A 19,568-nucleotide genomic window follows, 5' to 3' on the forward strand; every position below is an offset into this window, starting at 1 on the left:
TTCTTAATTATTTTTTTTTTATATGTAAATACTTATTTTTTAATGATAAGTAATAATATTAAAACTTAGAAATGATAGAAAAAGTCTAATTGCACATTTGAAAACATCGCGAAAAGTTGATTTAGAAAAGTATATTTTTGTTTCTGATGAACGTTCTTTGTAGTCCAGTTTATAAAACTTTGTTATAAGTAACAAACATTTTTTATTGAAAAGTATTGCATCAAGCCCTTTAAATTTTTATACGCGTAAAAAGTAAAGATATATACAACTACTTTATCATTTTTATAATATCTCCGTAAAAATCACAATATAAAATTATTGAATATCAATTTCATACTAAATTTAACTATTATAATTATTTTTTATTCATATGTTGTAATTATAAATCAAATAACTAATCGGGATAAAATTAAGGGAATAAGAATTATTGTTTCTTTGGAAATAATCTACCAATTTCTTAAAATTATACACTATCTATAGATTTGCATCGAAGCGTTTCTTATGATAGTTATTTTAATCACTGTCAGATATCATCTATACTTGTACTAACTATGCCACGTCCATACTGTGCCGCGACCTCACTGTGCTACCTTTTTTTCATTAACATTGATGTCCGTTTTCACCATGATGTTAGGGGCTAGTTTAATACTTGAGGATCTTGGTCAAAACCAAGAATCGGAAGCTACCCGACGTCTGCCCAAATATCGTCCCTATCTCCTCAAATGAGTTTTAATTACCCGAAGGAGACACAGGCAATCGTGGACCTTAGTTACAGGGGATAGATTATTAAATAATGTTAGACTATTGTTTTATGTTAACGACAAAGTAAAGTTATATTTTTGATGTTCAGTAAATATAAGTTATACATAATGTACAATCCGTCTGACCTGAATCCTAGTACAGTTGGTTAGTACGTATATCCAAGTGAGACGGAGTTGGTTGGCTATGATGACAATTGGCAATAGACAGGTCGTTGAATAAAATAAGTTACGTTATAAATAAGACGAAAGTAATAGTATTGAAAACTATGTCTATAACGACCACTCAAATACAACTGTCCTTTGTTAGCTCGACGTCAGTAGCTCTGGGCGACAGACGAGTAGAATTGTCACATCAGCATCTTGCTCTATACTAATTATCTATTACGAATTAAGTAAATTGAAATAAATCGTGTATAATATAAGTGGTAAGAACATAGTAATAAATATTCTTACAATGAAAACAATATAAAGTCTTATGATTTATAAGTTCAATATATAAATAAATATAAACAGTACTTATTTTTAAAAAAATATAATGATCCACACATTCTTCAAAAAGTTATAGATTCATAAAAATAAAATATAAAAATGATTTTTGTTACAAAAATCATATTTTTTTTATTAACTTTGATGTTTGTTTTCAACATAAAGACAAAATAAAGTCAGAAAATTTTTTTTTCCATAAAAAAGTATATTACATTAGCTTTAATTTAAGATAATTGGTTTTGATAATGGGAAATGGTTATATTTAAAAAATAAAAAAGCATGTCGAATGAAAAAGGTCTATAAATAGTATTTATCATAAAAAATTGTATTGATCCATATATTTTTGAAAAATTTATAGCATTATAAAATTAAAAATATAAAAAAGAATATTTTTTACAAAAATCTTATTTTTTTATTAATTTTTATGCCCGTTTTCACCATGATAATAAAATAAAGTTAGAATTTTTTTTTAACAGCAGGATTGTTGCCACTCCCACCGCCTGAAGGAGACAAAGAGTAAATTAACATGTATTTTAAATATAATACTTTATTATTCAATCTTTCTTCGTTTTATTTAATTCTTAATTTATAAGCAAATGCATTTTACAAATTTAACTTAAAAATCATCTCGTTTATATATTATTTTTTTATAAAGAAAAATTTGTATCTTAGTCAATAATATGACATTCAAAGCAAATAACAAGGTGTCTAATGCTGTTATATTATGATACTACATGATTTTTTTATAATTTATTTTAAAAAATGGGAAATTATAATATAACCTAATATAAATAAAGCTTATAATTTCATAATGAACTATAATTATAACTTATTTTAAAACTCTTTTAAANTATTTTAAAAAATGGGAAATTATAATATAACCTAATATAAATAAAGCTTATAATTTCATAATGAACTATAATTATAACTTATTTTAAAACTCTTACGTTCAAACGAAATTTATAGTTTTGTAACGAATAACTATTTTTAAAAGTATTTTTTTTGTTTATTCAAATATTTCTAAATCTAAAATTTAGTTGACCTAATGTCATGGAGGTCTCAAGTAATTTAAGCAACTGGATCAAAAGAATATAGATGATCGTTTACTGCTTATGAATCCTCCTTACTTAAAGTATTAAAATAATGATAATTGTTATTAAAGTACGCATGCGTACAATTATTATCACATAAGTTTTTTGTTCTCAACTTTCTCGAGTATTTCTATACATTTAAAAAAAAAAATTATTTTTGTGCTAAAATATTTAAATATACACTAAAGAAGCTAAATAAAATAGAGTATAATATTGCAAATAAAAAACATGAATCAATTGGCTATTTTAAAGAAAAAGGACATAACTATAAATTTGATAGTAAAAACCTCTACCATGAGATAGTAGCGTCATTCCTGTAAGATATTGTTTTACTCGAACGGCTTGAAATATCTCTGATAAGCATTTTTAAGTTTTTTTTGTTACTTCAATTTTCCAAAATCGCACCAACTACTAAATTTTTATGACTTTTATCAATGTGGTACAATTAGTAGTACCAAGTATTACGGTACGGGATTAGAACCCGCAACCTAAGACGTCGTAGACACAAACCTTACCACTAGGCCACCATGTACTTATGATTCAGATACACTTTCATATAGATTGATAACGTGATGTGTGTCTGAAAGAAATACTGTACCGTGTCAGGAGGAATACTTAAAAATTATTTTCATATCGAACTGGAGCGTCCATTTTAAGATGATGAATAGTGGTGTACCAAAAAAACGCACAAACTTGCGTATCAAAGCTTTCCCCGTAAGTATATTTAATTTCTATAATTGCGAGAATCACTCGCTTAATTTTTATTAAAATTTACTTAATGTTTTAATTATGTCTGTACATCTAGAAATGTTTTTATTGTATACTATTTATTAATTTATTGTTAACCATAGTACATAATTTTTAAGTCAGCTAAATAAAATTTTATTAGAAAAATGAAGAACTAATACATTTTATATCAAACTTGATAAGATTTTTATTATGTGTGCATTTTTAATTGTAGTGAATAATGTACTTATGACAGATCAATGTTAAAGAAACATCACTAACGTTAATAAGATTTTATAAAAAAAAAGCTATTATATTTATAAAAATTTGGTTATTTTGTCTTTCTTACATAACTATTGATAAAAGTTTTTTAAAATAGTTTAAATGTAATTTAATATTTTAACACTTTGTCCTGTAAGTTAAATATAATCTGTTTGAACAAAATAATGTTTAAGTAAGGGATAATATCTCTTGCTTAAATTTATGTATATTCTCAAATTCTTTGATTGTATCTGAATGTTAATAATTCACTACTTAGTAATAGTTATTAGTACATTTTAAATTAAATTTAGATGACCATGGATGAAAAGTTAATTGATAGCATTTGGCTTTTACTTAAAAATGCTATTCAAGAAATTCAAAAAAAAAATAATTCAGGCCTTAGTTTTGAAGAACTATACCGGAATGCTTATACTATGGTATTATTAAAACATGGTGAACGATTATATACTGGAATGAAAGAAGTAGTAACAAACCATTTGGAAAATAAAGTTTGTACAAGATGAGTTTACTTGTTTTTCAATTAAATTTAAATTATTAATTTTTAGGTGAGAGAAGATGTATTAAGATCTCTAAATAATAATTTTTTACAAGTACTTAATGTAGCTTGGAATGACCATCAAACATCAATGGTTATGATACGTGATATATTGATGTATATGGATCGTGTATATGTTAAACACAATGAAGTTGATAGTGTTTATAATTTAGGTCTTATATTATTTCGAGATTTGGTAATATCATTTCAGAATTTTATTATTATTTTTTTTTTTAATATGTTGTAAATTAATTTTTGTAGATTGTTCGGTATGGATATATTCGCGATCATCTTCGCACAACACTTTTAAATTTAATAAAGTTAGAGAGGAAGGGTGAAGTTGTTGATAGGATTTCTATTAAAAATGCATGTCAAATGTTAATGATTTTAGGAATTCAAACACGTACTGTATATGAAGAAGATTTTGAAAAACCTTTTCTTGAACAATCTGCAGAATTTTATAAGGTATTTTTAGAAAATGTGTTATCATGTCCTATAAGTATAGTGAATTTTTTTTAAGATATGTAACTTGAACATTTCATACAATTTTAGCGAACTTCAAATATTTTTATTTTATACTAAATTATAAGACCAAAAGTATTAAGAATCATATTTATAGAAATGAGCCTATTCTTTATATAAATGATAATCACTATATTTTACTAATGACATGCATTTATTTATTTCTATACTTAAAATAATTCAATAAAAATTAAAAAAATTAAAGTTTTGATGTATAAATAATATTATGTTCATAATTGTATACTCGAGTATCATGATAAAATAAATTCTTAAAATTTATTGATTATAGTTTCTTTATTTTTTTATTCTTTTTTCTACTTTTAAATAATCTAGAATTGTTTATTAAATTAAAAATTTTTATGTTTGTAATTAGTTGGAAAGTCAAAAGTTTCTGGATGAAAATAGTGCTTCTATTTATATTAGAAAAGTTGAATCAAGAATAATAGAAGAAGCTGATCGAGCAAAACATTATCTTGACGAATCAACTGAATCTCGCATAGTGGAAGTCATTGAACAGGAACTTATTAAGAGGAATATGAAAACAATTGTCGAAGTAAGATATCATTAAGAGATTTCCCTATAAAATACTTTATTTATTATGGAATAATTTGGTTTAGTCGTATTATAACAAAATACATATATAGATAATGTACAGAGTGATTCACTTATCATGAACCTCATAATTAATCGAAAAATAAAAATAATGGTTATAATTTTACTATCAATTTCTTTGAATTTAATTTTTCTCACACCTAATTAACTAGTTTATTTAGATAGATAATGACCTACTTAAGAAAATGACTGGTCGTCAATAACAACTTTTGGACCAGTTTTTCGGAATTTATTGACTTATTTATACCTAGCTTAGAGGAAGAGTAAGGGTGGAAAATATTTAGTTATAAAAGTAGCAGCATCCGATCTTAATCTCCAATAATTACTTTAAATTGTTAATAAATTATGAAAAACTGGTTCAAAAGTTGTTATTGACAAGTAATTTTCTTAAATAGATCATTATCTATTAAATAAGCTAGTTAATTAAATGTGTTACCATTTAATAAATCAATGTTGGCACATTTTTAAAGTACAAGAGATAAACATAAAAAAACTTTATGATTGAAAAATTGAACTAAAAGAAACAGATAAAGAAATTATTAATATTATTTTTATTTTTATTTTTCGATTAATTAAGTGGTTCATGATAATTGAATCAGCCTGTATATGAATTTTTTGTTTTTAATGACAAAATTCCTTGATTGTTGAGATTATTGACCAAATCAATTCATATATAAATTGAATAATTAAAAATCATGAATATTGTCTTTTTAAGCTTGTTTTAGCAAGCATGTTTTCTTAACATTTTTATTTAAAAATATATATTACTATTTTTATTCAACAAACATTCTTTGTTATTACAAATATTTGTATTTTTTTATGATTATTATAAGTCTAATAATAGTGAATTTTAAAATGTAATTAAATGGTAACTATAAATTTTGAGGCAGAATAATAAACTAATTAAAATTATTTATATAAAGTTCTGTTAACTGACTTATAAAAAAATTTTTTTGCCCTTCATATTAGAGTTAACTTAAAATTCTGCATTGATAGAATAATTCTTTTTTTTTATGTTTTCTCTGACTTATTAATTAGTTGATATTTGGTTTGTATTATTTTGCAAGTGAATACAATTTATTTTTGTGTTCTCTTATACAAAAGCTTTTGACTAGTTTGACCATTTGCCTTTCATTTATCAATATATTCAACTGCAGATAAATATATTTTCAGTAATTAATATCTTAAAAATAATTTGAAAAAATTGTAAATTGAGTTAATGACATGGAAAAGTATCAAATTCAAAAAATCTATTTTGTGGAAAACATAGTGAATACATTTGGTAAATCAATAGGTAACAGGAATATAACAGTTTTCCCTGTTTTAGGTTATTATAATAAATAAATTAACATATTATTTTCAATATATATAATAGTAATATTATTCATATACAAAAAATGTGTTAAAATATTAAGAAATAAAAACGTAAATTAAACACTATGACATAAATACACTTCTTGACTAACTCATTACTCACACAACAAAGTTTTACCACTTTTAACACTAGATGACACTGCTAGCTACCTCCAGATTCTGGAAGTGGTTATCTACTGTACCCTCATAAATATATTAATAATCTGTTTTAGTTACAATAAATAATTTCAGTTATATTAATTAATATCATATGACAATTAGATGGAAAATTCAGGTGTTGTTTACATGGTCAAAAACAACAAAAATGATGATTTAGCATGTATGTATAAACTATTAAGTCGTGTGCCAGATGGTTTAAAAACTATGTCAGATTGTGTCAGTCAATATTTACGTGAACTTGGTAAATCATTGGTTCAAGAAGAAGATATAAATTCAAATGCAGTTAATTATATACAGGTGTGAAAAAGTTTTTCATAATCTACTTTTCTTATTATAAATTTAAAGCATAATTTAAATTTCTTCATATATGTTTGCAGAGTTTATTAGATTTAAAAGATAGATTTACTGGTTTTCTGGTCAACTCATTTAGTAATGATAAAATGTTCAAACAAATGATAGCTGCTGATTTTGAATATTTTTTTAACCTAAATTCTAAATCACCTGAATATCTTTCACTGTTTATCGATGAAAAGTTAAAAAAAGGTGTACGAGGGGTAATTGTTGTTTGATACTTTTTTATTAAATACTTTCTTTGAAGTTCATTTAAGCAACTAAATTTTCAGCTGACTGAAATTGATGTTGAGTTAGTATTAGATAAAGCTATGGTAATATTTCGTTTTCTCCAAGAAAAAGATGTATTTGAGAGGTATTATAAACAACATTTAGCTAAAAGATTACTTTTGAACAAGTCCATCAGCAATGACAATGAAAAAAATATGATCTCAAAACTTAAAGTAAGATATTATAAATTGCTTAAAAAATGTATATTTGTTGTGAGTCCTTACACTTTTATTTGGAATTATAGAAGATTTTAAATCTCCAAAAAAGTTACAAATTTATAAATTACTAATTTTCGAAATTTTTTTAATTTTTTTACATAAAACTGCCATAACTTTTAAAAATGACCAAATCAATATATGTATTTTTTTTTTATAAATTTGACCATTTTCCTGCTCATAAGGGAGAATTCAAAATGACAACTTTTTCAACTTAACTTTTGAAAGTGTTTCGGAAATACTGACACTTTTATATATATTTTAAATTAAATGTAATGTAATATACTTTATTATGAAAAAAAAAAATTTTGGACTTTATTTTGTCTTTACGGTGATAATGACTACCGTATGCTATTTTTGTGTTAAAATTCTCCATTTTATACTTTACATTTTTAACTTTAAATTACTATAACTTTTTGAAAAATCTATGAATTAATACAATTTTTTTTTCATATACACTTTATGTTTACTTTTTTTATTTGACATACTTTTTTTTAAATTGGATCATTATCCTTTTTATAAAAGAGGTTTAAATATTTAAAAATACGAGTAAAAAGTAGTACTTTTTCAACTTAATGTTTGAAAATTTTCAGAAGTATTGACACATTTATATATATCATAAATTAAAGCTTATGGAATATACTTTACAATGAAAAAAAAAATTTCGAATTATAGATCGTTTTTATGGTGAAAATGGCAACTATATTCAAAAATATGCTATTTATGTATTCAAAATCTTAGTAATGTATTTTGATTTATATTAAAATACCTTACAAGGGGAGTACACTGATTTTGATGAATATTATATAAATCTATTTGACATAGAATATACAGTTAAACTTATGTCAATTTTTTTTTCTTTTAAGTTGACAAAATTAATTTTAACATTTGAGTCAGCTTAAATTGTTAATTTCATCAAAAAACGAAAGCGACGAACGTTTCACGATTCAGTAAAGTTGCCTGTAGCAATTTTTTTTTTGCAATTTTTGCTAAATCTTTCCAAAATTTCTTAAAATTAAATACTATCTACAGATTTGCATCAAAGTGTTTCTTATTATAATTTTTTTTGCTTCTTTTAAGTTGAATAAGGTAACTTGAAAATTTGAATTAGCTTAAATCGCCAATTTTATCACCCAACGAATGCGACAAATAGTTGCTGATGGGTAACACATGTCTTTGACACTCGAGGTACGAGGTTCGATTCTGCCTGTGGCAATGAATTTCTTGCATTTTTTTCTTAATTCTTTTTGAGATCTTTTTCTACGTAACTTTTGAAAATGTTCCGGAAATACTCCGAGTTATAAATATTAGTTAAATTAAAGCTTATGATATACCAGGTGTGTAAATATGAAACCGGAATTATTTGACATAAAATACTAGTTTATTGTACAAGACTGATACTATACATCCTATTCAAAGTATTGCCCTTCGCTACTTATACATTTTTCCCATCTTTCGGGCAATTTATGGATTCCACGCCAGAAGAATTGTTGCTCTTTTGACGCAAACCAATTGTCGAACTATTTTTGCACATCTTCGTAGGAAGAGAAGCGCTGCTCAGCGAGTGCGTGTCCCAAAGATGCAAATAAATGGTAGTCTGAAGAAGCCAAGTCTGGCGAATAAGCGGCATGCGATAAAGTCTCCCAACCAAACGCCTCGATTAATTCCTTGACCACTTTAGCCGTGTGTGCCGGAGTATTGTCGTAAAGCAAAATCACCTGGTGTTGCCGTCGTTGAAGTTCCGGCCGTTTGTCTTCCAAAGCTTGAAACAAATTTGATAGTTGTTGTAGGTAACGTTCAGTGTTGACAGTTTCGCCAGGTTTAAGAAGCTCATAATAGATAACACCCTTCTGATCCCACCAAACACAGAGCATTGTTTTCTTTCCAAAGCGATTTGGCCTCGCACTCGACTTTGATTGTTCTCCTGGAGCTACCCATGATTTTTGTCGCTTAGGATTCTCAAAATATATCCATTTTTCATCGCCAGTTACAATGTAATGGAGAAAAGATTTTATTCTGTGCCTGGCGATCAGCATTTCGCAAATGGTTTGTCAGTTTTCCCGTTGCCTTTCCGTCAGTTGATGTGGAACCCATTTTCCAACCTTTTGGATCTTTCCCATGGCTTTCAAACGAATGGATACGGCGTCCCGGGTCACATTCAATTGATCTGCAAGTTGTTTTTGGGTTTGTGTTGCATCCTCATCCAACAACGCTTGCAACTCATTATCTTCAAACTTTTTCGGTGGTCGACCACGTTCTGCATCCCTCACATCGAAATCGCCACTTTTAAATTTCTTGAACCACTCAAAACACTGTGACTTTCCCAGAGCATGCTCACCGTAAGCTTCCACAAGCATTTGATGCGATTCTGATGCAGTTTTCTTCAGATGGAAACAAAAGATCAACGCTGTCCGCAAATCATACTTTCTTGGCACAAACTTCGACATGTTTCACACGAGCCTCACTACACTACTAAATGAAACTTTCGCTGGTACGAGTTGGAACTCGTGCGCATAAGTCACCCAAACAACACGACACAATACAAGTGAAAATGGGTTACGGTATCAATAGGTAGTGTCACCTATCGGCAAATTCCGGTTTCATATTTACACACCTGGTATACTATATGTTAAAAAAAAAATTTGTCCCTACACCCTTTCTTCTATGGGAAAATGGCCATAGAATTTAACAAAAATGTAATTTTTATGTAAAAATACTGTTGAACATGAAATATTTTTTTATATGTACATTTCTTAATAATGAGTAATAATATCCAATTTTAGAATTAATAAATAAAGTCTAATTTCAGATTTGAAAATAGTTCGAAAAGTTGATTTAAAAAAGTATATTTTTGATTCCAATGAAAGTTCCTTGTAGACCAATGTATTTATATTCATAAATAAAAATAAAAAATTTTATGAAGTATTGCATCAAGCCTTTTAATGTCTATACATGTTTGTCATAGAAGTAACAAAATAAAATACTTTATAATTACTTTACTTTATAATTTTTATAATTTGTCCATAAAAATTACAAAACAAAATTATTAAATATCAATTTCATACTATATTTAATGGATATAATAAATATTTATTCATATATTATACTTTTGAATCTAAGTACCTCTAATCAGGATATAATTTAGGAAATAGAAGTTGATGTTACTTTTGTACAATTTATTTGGTACCAGTTTATTAGAATTAAACACTATCTACAGATTTGCATCAAAGCGTTTCTTTTGATAGTGATTTTAATCACTANTCTACAGATTTGCATCAAAGCGTTTCTTATGATAGTGATTTTAATCACTGTCAGATATCATTTATACTTGTCCCAACTATACCACGTCCATACTGTGTTTGCGTTTTTTTTTATTATTATTTTTTTTGTGACTTCAGTTTATTAATATTGATAATTTTTATTTTTATTATTTTTTTAACTGGAAAGTTTATTCATCCTAGAAGAAAGAGTGCAGATAAATGTTTACAAATTAAAAATTGAATTATACAATTCCAACTCATCGTTAATCTATTCTAGAACAGTTTTAACTTAAAACTTTATATCTCAATCTTTGGTTAACTTCCTCACTATTTTCTCATATTTACACTATCATTAGCAAACAACACATACTATAGTACCTCTTCTTGTATTTCCTTAGTAATTTCATCCATTACTATAGAAAATAGTAAAGTCTTAAATTAGAACCTTGGTGCACACCTACTATTACACTGAAATCTTCTGTTACTCCACACATACTTTTTACCTTAGCACAAATACCTTCATACATATCTTCTATTACATCAATATTTGTTATTAAGACTAATTTTTTCATTAATGCCTTCTTAAATCTTATTTTGCTATTCTATTAAACACCTTCTCCAAATTTATGAACACCCTATGAAGTTTTTTCTCCTTCCTATACTTCTCTATTAGATATCTTACACAAAATAACTTTGTCATTGACTTTCCAGGCAAAAACCGAACTGGTTTTTAGTTACTGATGATTTCCTTCTTATTCTTTTATTTATTACCTATTTCCAAATTTTCATACTATGACATAAGCTTTATGCCATATAATTTTCACACTCTTGTGTGTCTCCTTTACCTTTTAATATTGGCACTACAATACTATTTCTACATTCTTTTAACATTTTCCCTTCTAATAAGGTTTTTTTTTTAAAGATCCTTCTACCCAATTTTATGCCAACACCAACTAATATTTTCCATACTTCTACTTGCTCTTCATTCATTTGGTCCTATTGCTTTATTATTTTTCATTGATGCCATAGCCTCTCGTACCTCTTTCTCACTAATTAAATTTACCAGTCATTCATTTCATGAGATTTCCTCTAATATCTCTCTTGGATACTCCTTATTCAGTAATTTTTCAAAATACTCATTCCATCTTTTTAACACTTTATCATTCACACTAACATATAGCACCCTCTTATCATCATTTTTTATACATTTTGAAAATAGTAGGATCGTTTTTCTTTAACCTTTGTCAATCTATGGATTTGTTTTTCATCTGCTTTAACTGTGTAATAAATTAAATAAACCTTGGTTCTTTAAAATACAAATATATATTTTAACAAAGCTTAAAACTTGGCAAAAAAATTATTGTTTCAATTTTCATTAGTTGTGGATATTATGTTTTATTCATGATCTGGCTTTAATTAAAGTATTGAATACCAATAATAACACCATATAATATATACAATTATTGTATTAAATATTTGAAATATTAGAAATATAGTTTTTATTTTTTTATATCTATTATAGACTGAATGTGGCTGCCAATTTACATCCAAGTTAGAAGGAATGTTTAAAGATATGTCAATATCAAATACCATCATGGAAGAATTTAAAGAACATATAACCAAGTCTGAAAATGTATATAAATATTTAATATTGTTTATTTGAAAAATAACTTTTTTAATTTGTACATGCAATTTTAGCGTAATGTACAATCTGTAGATCTTACTGTAAGAGTTTTGACTACAGGATTTTGGCCCACTCATTCCCTATCAAAGTGCAATATACCCCTAGTTCCTAGAAGTGCCTTTGAAGAATTCCGATTGTAAGATGTATTTTGAATAGTATTATGAATAATATATAAATTATATAGTTATTTAATTTTATTTTGATGTTTGTTATTTACACTTATTTTTCAAAGGTTTTATTTGGGTAAACACAATGGAAGACAATTAACTTTACAACCTCAGTTGGGTTCAGCAGATTTAAATGCTATATTTTTTGAACCAAAACGAACAGCAGTTTCTTCAACTATTAATAATATTTCATCACAGCCTGCTGAACGAAAACATATAATTCAGGTGTCTACATACCAGATGTGTGTTTTACTGATGTTTAATACTCACGAAAAGCTTACTTTTGAGGTAAATTTTCTTAACTTTACAATCATTGTGCAGTTTGGTTAGGTCTAGTTTTGATTCTCAGGTATCACAGTTAATTCAATTCTTCTGAGATGTATAAATTTTCTATCCTTTTTAACACAAGTATTAACTTTCAAAAAAGGATGTTAAATATAAATATATGAAGATTACTAAAAAATTTTTCATGTTTAATCTATAGGACATTCAGAGTGAAACAGATATTCCCGAAAAAGACTTGATTAGGGCATTACAGTCATTAGCATTAGGAAAACCATCACAAAGAATTCTTTTAAAAAGTCCTAAATGTAAAGAAATTGAAATGAATCATGAATTTTCTGTTAACGATTCATTTACTTCAAAATTACACAGGTAATACTAGATTATTTAAATATAAATTAGTTTTAATTGCATAAGTTTGATTAATGAGAACACAACAAAAGATTCGTATTTCTTATTTAGTTTAAAATTTAATTGTAAAAACAAACTATTTTAAATCTATAATACAGATAATAGAAACAGATCCACAAAAAATATTTGATTTTTATTAGATTTTGTGTAAATTTTGTTTTATTGACTGTGGATCTATTTTAAAAATCAAATCAGTTAAAATATTGCTTTATAATTGTTTTATTATAAATATTTTTGTTATATAAGTATTTATTTGTATAAATAATTCCTCAATTTTTATTTTTTTTTTACCAATGATTAATTTGAAAATACCTCTACCAAATAGTGTATACTCTAATTTATCACTTTTTATATTTTATTTTATCTATAAAGTTAATTTATTTATGTATAGTATTATTTGTTTAATGGGGTTTTTAGAGTAAAGATTCAAACAGTAGCTGCCAAAGGTGACACTGAACCAGAGAGAAAAGAAACTAGAAGTAAAGTGGATGAAGACCGAAAACATGAAATTGAAGCTGCGATAGTTCGTATAATGAAATCTCGTAAAAAGATGACTGTAAGTGATAATTATATATATTTTCATCTATTAAAATTGAAATTATAATTTTATTTCTTTAGCACAATTCACTTGTGATGGAAGTAATGGAGCAATTAAAAAGTCGATTTTTACCTTCACCAGTTATAATTAAAAAAAGAATTGAAGGGCTTATTGAACGAGAATATCTTGCTAGATCGCCAGAAGATAGACGGACATATGCTTATGTGGCATAAAAATTATTAATGTATATTCCACTGAAGAGAAAAAGTGTTCATTTGTCTTCCTTTTCAGTAAATTTAAAGAAATGTATAAATTACTTATATAAAAAATGTGCATGTATATAGATATATAGAAAAATTTAATTGGTTAACTAGGTTCATACTGTTCCTATTTCTAACGTGAATGCTATAAAGTGTACTCCAATCATTCTCATTGTGTATTGAATGCAATAATATGTGTATTATTATTTTTATAAGCTAATATTTGTTTATTTTTTGATTTTGTAATATTTAATGCTTACCTTGTTTCAATACTGAACACCACATTTAATTATACTACATATTTATTTATTTATTTTTGGAAATATCAATGTTACTATTTTTTTTTAATTAAATAACTCATTACAAAGTTGGAACTTTATAAATGAACATGTTTTCAATTTTCAATTTTAGAAAATATTAAAACATGTTTATGTACAATAATAATAAACTTCCCACAGACTACTTTAAAATAAAAATGTCATATTTTTATTTGTTGAATTATAAATAATAATTCTATGAAAACATTTTACTATCTCAAGTATTAAGTAGATATTCTTTTTTATTTACTAATAAATAAATGACATTTGAAACATTTTAAGAATGCTTAATTGATATTTAAGGGGATAATATGTGACTATAAAAAAATTACATGTATATAAATTGTAATTATTGTTAATTTTACTTTTTGAAAGAATTTTAAACTACATAGTTCATTTTATTTAATATGTATTAATTCTGTCAATGTATAAAAGTGTACCATAGTAGACAAATGTGTATATTATATTATGTAAGTTAAAAGTTTAATAGAAATGTTAAAACAGTTAGGTACAATTAAAGTACATTTTAATAAAATTATGTAAATAAGAATAAAAACTATGAATAGCTACTTATTAATTTGTTCAAACAATTTATTTATCATTTACCTAAATTTATACTTTCTAAAAACAATAAAAATTTATATTTCGTTTTAAATTTTATTAATATGATATTTAAAATTTATTTATACAAAGCTATCAATTGTTTTTCTTGTCTGATTTGTTCAACAAACAGAATCCTATTGTTGGATTGCCATTTCTCCATAATAACAATTATAAACCTATTTTGCTTATCTGTAAATATTCTAAGTAATCCAACAATCCATGATGCTTAAACACTTTCTTAATACTGTAGAGACTGTACATATATTCAGAGTCAGTTATAATTAACAAATAAATTTTATTTTTTAAATTAAAAATTCTAACTATCTGCTTAAATTGCTCCTTGTAATGATACGATTATTTCATAGGGGTTTCAACCCCTATTATCCTTCCCGGTTACATCTGTGTAAAGATATCTGTTAATAAAAATACATATACTTCCGTTTGGCTTAAAAATGTACGAAATTAAAATGTAGTATTATGAATTAATTTTACAAATATTTTTCATATTTTTTACTGGTATTTTGTGACGAATATCAAAATCTAATACCAGGATTAATAAGAACTAATGTATATTATATATCCAATTATCTTGAGATGGTGTCCAGTGTCGCACAAGTGATTTTCATGGGTCCCCCAACATTATTCGATGCAGAGCGTCGATACATGTATCATTAATACTGTGAGGGAAATACTTTTCCCGATGGATTTCCTTAATTTTGCGAATAAGATGAATAATGCACAAAAAAAGGTCAAAAATTTAAGATGGTGACACACGATTGATAAGATAGATTAGTGTTTCGCTTAGAATAAAAACACCCCTCATATGTTGTAAATTTGATTTACTCATTATAATTAATAATTAAATTGTCTTTATTGATTTAACAGAACATTAAATATACAAGTGCAAAATTATAGTAAAAAAAAAAAATAAATAAAAGTTTGTATATTCTCAAAAAAAATAACAATACTACTATTACAGGGGTACTTTCAAAGGATGTCCTGTTTCAAAATATTGCATAGCAACATCGCCGTTTTTGTTAGGAATAAAATGTATGAAAACGTAATGCTTATAAGCTTGACATATGACTTTAAAAACACAAACACAAGCTGCCGCTTTAAGTACTTTTTTGGTACAATATGCATCTTTTAATAAGACAATAGTAGGAGAAACTCTTAATATATTTTTATTCTGTCTTTCGCATGCCTTAGCGCACATTGCAGTTCCTCTTTTCGTGTACCTTATACAATCCACGCTTGATCCTTTGGTATATACACATGCTTCGCATACAGTCTTTGCTATGGACGAATTGAATTCTTTGCCTATATTCATTTAAAAAGAACACGAATTATTAAATTTAATAAACACAAAGTACATTTAACTTATAGTAAATACAAGTATTTTTTCAGACTCAATACTCAATTGAGAAAGCATTGGTTTTATTGATATGTGTTTGATTATAATGTTTTGTATCAAACACTCGATATTACTAATATCGGTTTTATCCGATCAATTTGTTACATTAAATAATTGTGATAAAATTTTGGATACTTTATATGTTCACGCTCGTAGAAGTTTTCGTGAGGAGTAAATTGTCTGTAAGACCCTAGGTACATATACATTATACAAAAATGATTTATTATAAAAAGTTACAGGAAATATTTTGAACTTGTAAAAAGTTAATAATATTAATAGAATATTTTATGATGTATTTTATAGAATATTCACATACAATTGTAAAAGTTTATATAAGATGATTATAAATAAAAATATTACTTTACAATAAAAACAATGACATAAATTGATTCTATCCGATGAAGATTTACAACGACACTTTTTTCTCATTTCCTCAAAAAAATGTTTAAGGACCCTAATTGTATTTTAAATACACATACGTATAGTACATAATGTATTTATATTTGTAAAAATTATTCATTAGTTGCAGCGTATAGCATTGTCAATACTACTATATTCAAGAAGCATAATAAGGTTATGAGATAGGTAGGGAGTGCGGGATCAGCCTTATTTCAGCACCCTCAAGATATTTGTTCAAATAGTATCATTACTAGTATTGAAAAAAAAATGGATAATAGTAAAAAAAAACGGTAGCACAGTGTTGACGTGGTATAATTGGAACAAGTATAGATGATATCTGATTAAAATTACTATCATAAAAAACGCTTCGATGTAAATCTGTAGATAATGCTTGATTTTAAGAAATTGGTGGATTACTCCAAAAGTAACACAAACATATATTTCCTTATTCATATCCTAATTAGTAATTCTTTGATTTATAATTATAATATATGAATAAATACTGATTATAGAAATTACATTTAGTATGCAATTTATATTCAATCATTTAATATTGTAATTTTTACGAAGAAATTATAATAAGTTATAAATTAATAGTAATTTTGTTACTTATATGGCAATCATGTATAAAAATTAAAAGGCTTGATGCAAAAATATTTAGAAAATAATGTTTTGTTAATTATGAATATATACACTCATCTACTTAGCTTTTTCATTATAATCAAAATATAATATCCTACACCAATTTTTCACGCTGATTTTAAATATGCAATACGATTTTTTCTATCACCTCAAATTTTTGTGATTATTATTAATTAGTAAAAATAAAAACCAGTATTCACATGTAAAAATATAAAATGAAATGAAATTCAAAAACACATCACAGACGAATCATAAGCTCAAATTATTAATATATTATAGAATAATAAAGGATATGACTATACGGAATATAGTTCTGATTGTTTTAATTGTAGCATCTATTTAAACACCGAGAGTTGCATAGATAACTATGATTTTTATTTAAGTGATATATTATTGTAATAATACAAAAAAAACTACTATTTTTTACGAAATTTTGATCTCTTCTTGTAAATTTACTATAAATGTTAATTATATAAGTTCACGATCATATATTAATATAAAAAATACGATTTTCTAAATTCCCATGAAATATTCAATTTAATGATATTAATTACAAAATAGCAACGTAAGTTAAAAAATTTTAAATTTCAAAATTTTTAAATTATAAACTTCTATAGAAATCAACAAAAAGTTGATTAAACGCGAGACTTTGAATCAAAATTCATTATTTTAACATATTAAAAATGAAAAACTTAATAACAAATTCATTTTGTATTTAATTAATTTTTATTATAATTCTAGATTCTTGAAATCATTTTTTCAAAATTTTATTTGAAACATTTTTTTTACATGTGTTTATAGTTACTTTTGAACCTTTCTTAAACTTAGGTTTTTCATTGTATTTTCACAAAAATCATACCAAAATAAAGTTTATTTTTTTTCATAAAGACCTAATAAAATTACATTAGGATCAGTGTTAAAAAATAATTTATATTAATTTAAAAATGTAGAAAATATATTGGAAAATGGCATTTTTTAAAAATGTAATTTTGAGTTATTTTTTTTAATTTTTAGAATTAATGGTTTTTTCATTTTTTTAGTGGTTATCTAGATTAAAATTGTGTTCTTTGGTGCATGAACTGACAAAATTGGTCCAATGAGAGCTGAGAATTTTCATGAACATTAAAAAAAAAAAACCCAGCACAGGGGGATCGCGGCACAGTGGTGACGTAGCATAGTTGAATCAAGTATAATAATATCTGACAGTGATTAAAATCACTATCAAAAAAAACGCTTCGATGCAAATCTTTAGATAGTGTTTAATTTTAAAAAATTGGTGGAATATACCAAAAGCAACATGATCTGCTAGTTCGTTATTAATATTCTGATTCAGATAAAGTATGTCGAATGAAAAAGAGATTATTAAAAAATTATGTTGATCCATACACTTTTCAATAAGTTATATCATTATAAAGTTAAAAATGTAAAAAATAAAATCGAGAATTTCCACACAAAAATAGCATTTGGTAGCTATTTTCACCGTGAAGACAAAATAAAGTCCAAAATATTTTTTGCATAATAAAGTACATTACATTAGCTTTAATTTAAGATATATATAACAGTGTCAGACTTTCTGGAACACTTCCAAAAGTTAAGTTGAAAAAGTTCTACTTTCTACATGCATTTTTTAGATTTGAACCCCCCTCAAATATAGAGAAATGGTCCGATTTAAAAAAACAGTATGTCGAATGAAAGATATATATAAATACTACTTCTCATGATAAAAGTGTCAGACCTTCCGGAACAATTTCAAAAATCAAGTTGAAAAAATTAATTTTTTGTGAAAAAGTTGTCATTTTAAAACTCCCCCTGTGGGCAAGTTAAGTGTCAGATTTACAAAAAAAATATACCAAATGAAAAGTAATGATATCATGCATCTATATAAAAAAAATTGTATTGATTTGGTTATTTTTAAAAAAGTTATTACAATTTTAAGTAAAAAAAATTGAAAAAATTTCGAAAATAAGCGATTTTTAAATTTGTAATTTTTTTGGAGGTTTCCCCAATTTATGGGGAATGAGGGAATTTTTTTCAATTTGTAAGGGTAATGTCTTCGACTAGATACGATTTGTGATCTTTTGACGTATCGTTGAAAGAAATCCGTTCGGTGAGAGCTGAGAAAAAGTGGTAACAGACACAAAAAAAAAAAAAAAAAATAAACACATCTTAGTAAAACCAATACCTTCTCAGCTTCGCATCGAAGCTAA

General features: G+C 25.5%; 2 protein-coding genes across 2 annotated transcripts in view; one reads left to right on the forward strand and one right to left on the reverse strand.

The window, feature by feature from the left end:
• The first annotated feature begins 2,495 nt into the window (after nt 1-2,495).
• Nucleotides 2,496-14,795, forward strand: LOC126897786 (cullin-3). Its single transcript, XM_050671654.1, has 14 exons — nt 2,496-3,052; nt 3,637-3,834; nt 3,892-4,077; nt 4,143-4,346; nt 4,777-4,956; nt 6,651-6,845; nt 6,926-7,102; nt 7,172-7,342; nt 12,167-12,277; nt 12,343-12,464; nt 12,561-12,783; nt 12,980-13,149; nt 13,606-13,744; nt 13,807-14,795. Exons 1-14 carry the CDS (start codon nt 2,996-2,998, stop codon nt 13,957-13,959), a joined length of 2,286 nt encoding a protein of 761 aa, XP_050527611.1. The 5' UTR covers nt 2,496-2,995; the 3' UTR covers nt 13,960-14,795.
• An 808-nt stretch (nt 14,796-15,603) lies between these two features.
• The window catches only part of LOC126898692 (uncharacterized), a 16,265-nt gene continuing 12,300 nt past the window's right edge, over nt 15,604-19,568 (reverse strand). The window contains exon 7 of the mRNA XM_050672978.1: nt 15,604-16,226. Within this exon, the coding sequence (XP_050528935.1) occupies nt 15,880-16,226 (347 nt within the window). The 3' untranslated portion in view covers nt 15,604-15,879. The remainder of the gene's footprint in view (nt 16,227-19,568) is intronic.

The sequence above is a fragment of the Daktulosphaira vitifoliae genome, unplaced genomic scaffold (assembly GCF_025091365.1).
Source record: "Daktulosphaira vitifoliae isolate Bord-2020 unplaced genomic scaffold, ASM2509136v1 Scaffold_2, whole genome shotgun sequence".
In the NCBI taxonomy this organism is placed as follows: Eukaryota; Metazoa; Arthropoda; class Insecta; order Hemiptera; family Phylloxeridae; genus Daktulosphaira; species Daktulosphaira vitifoliae.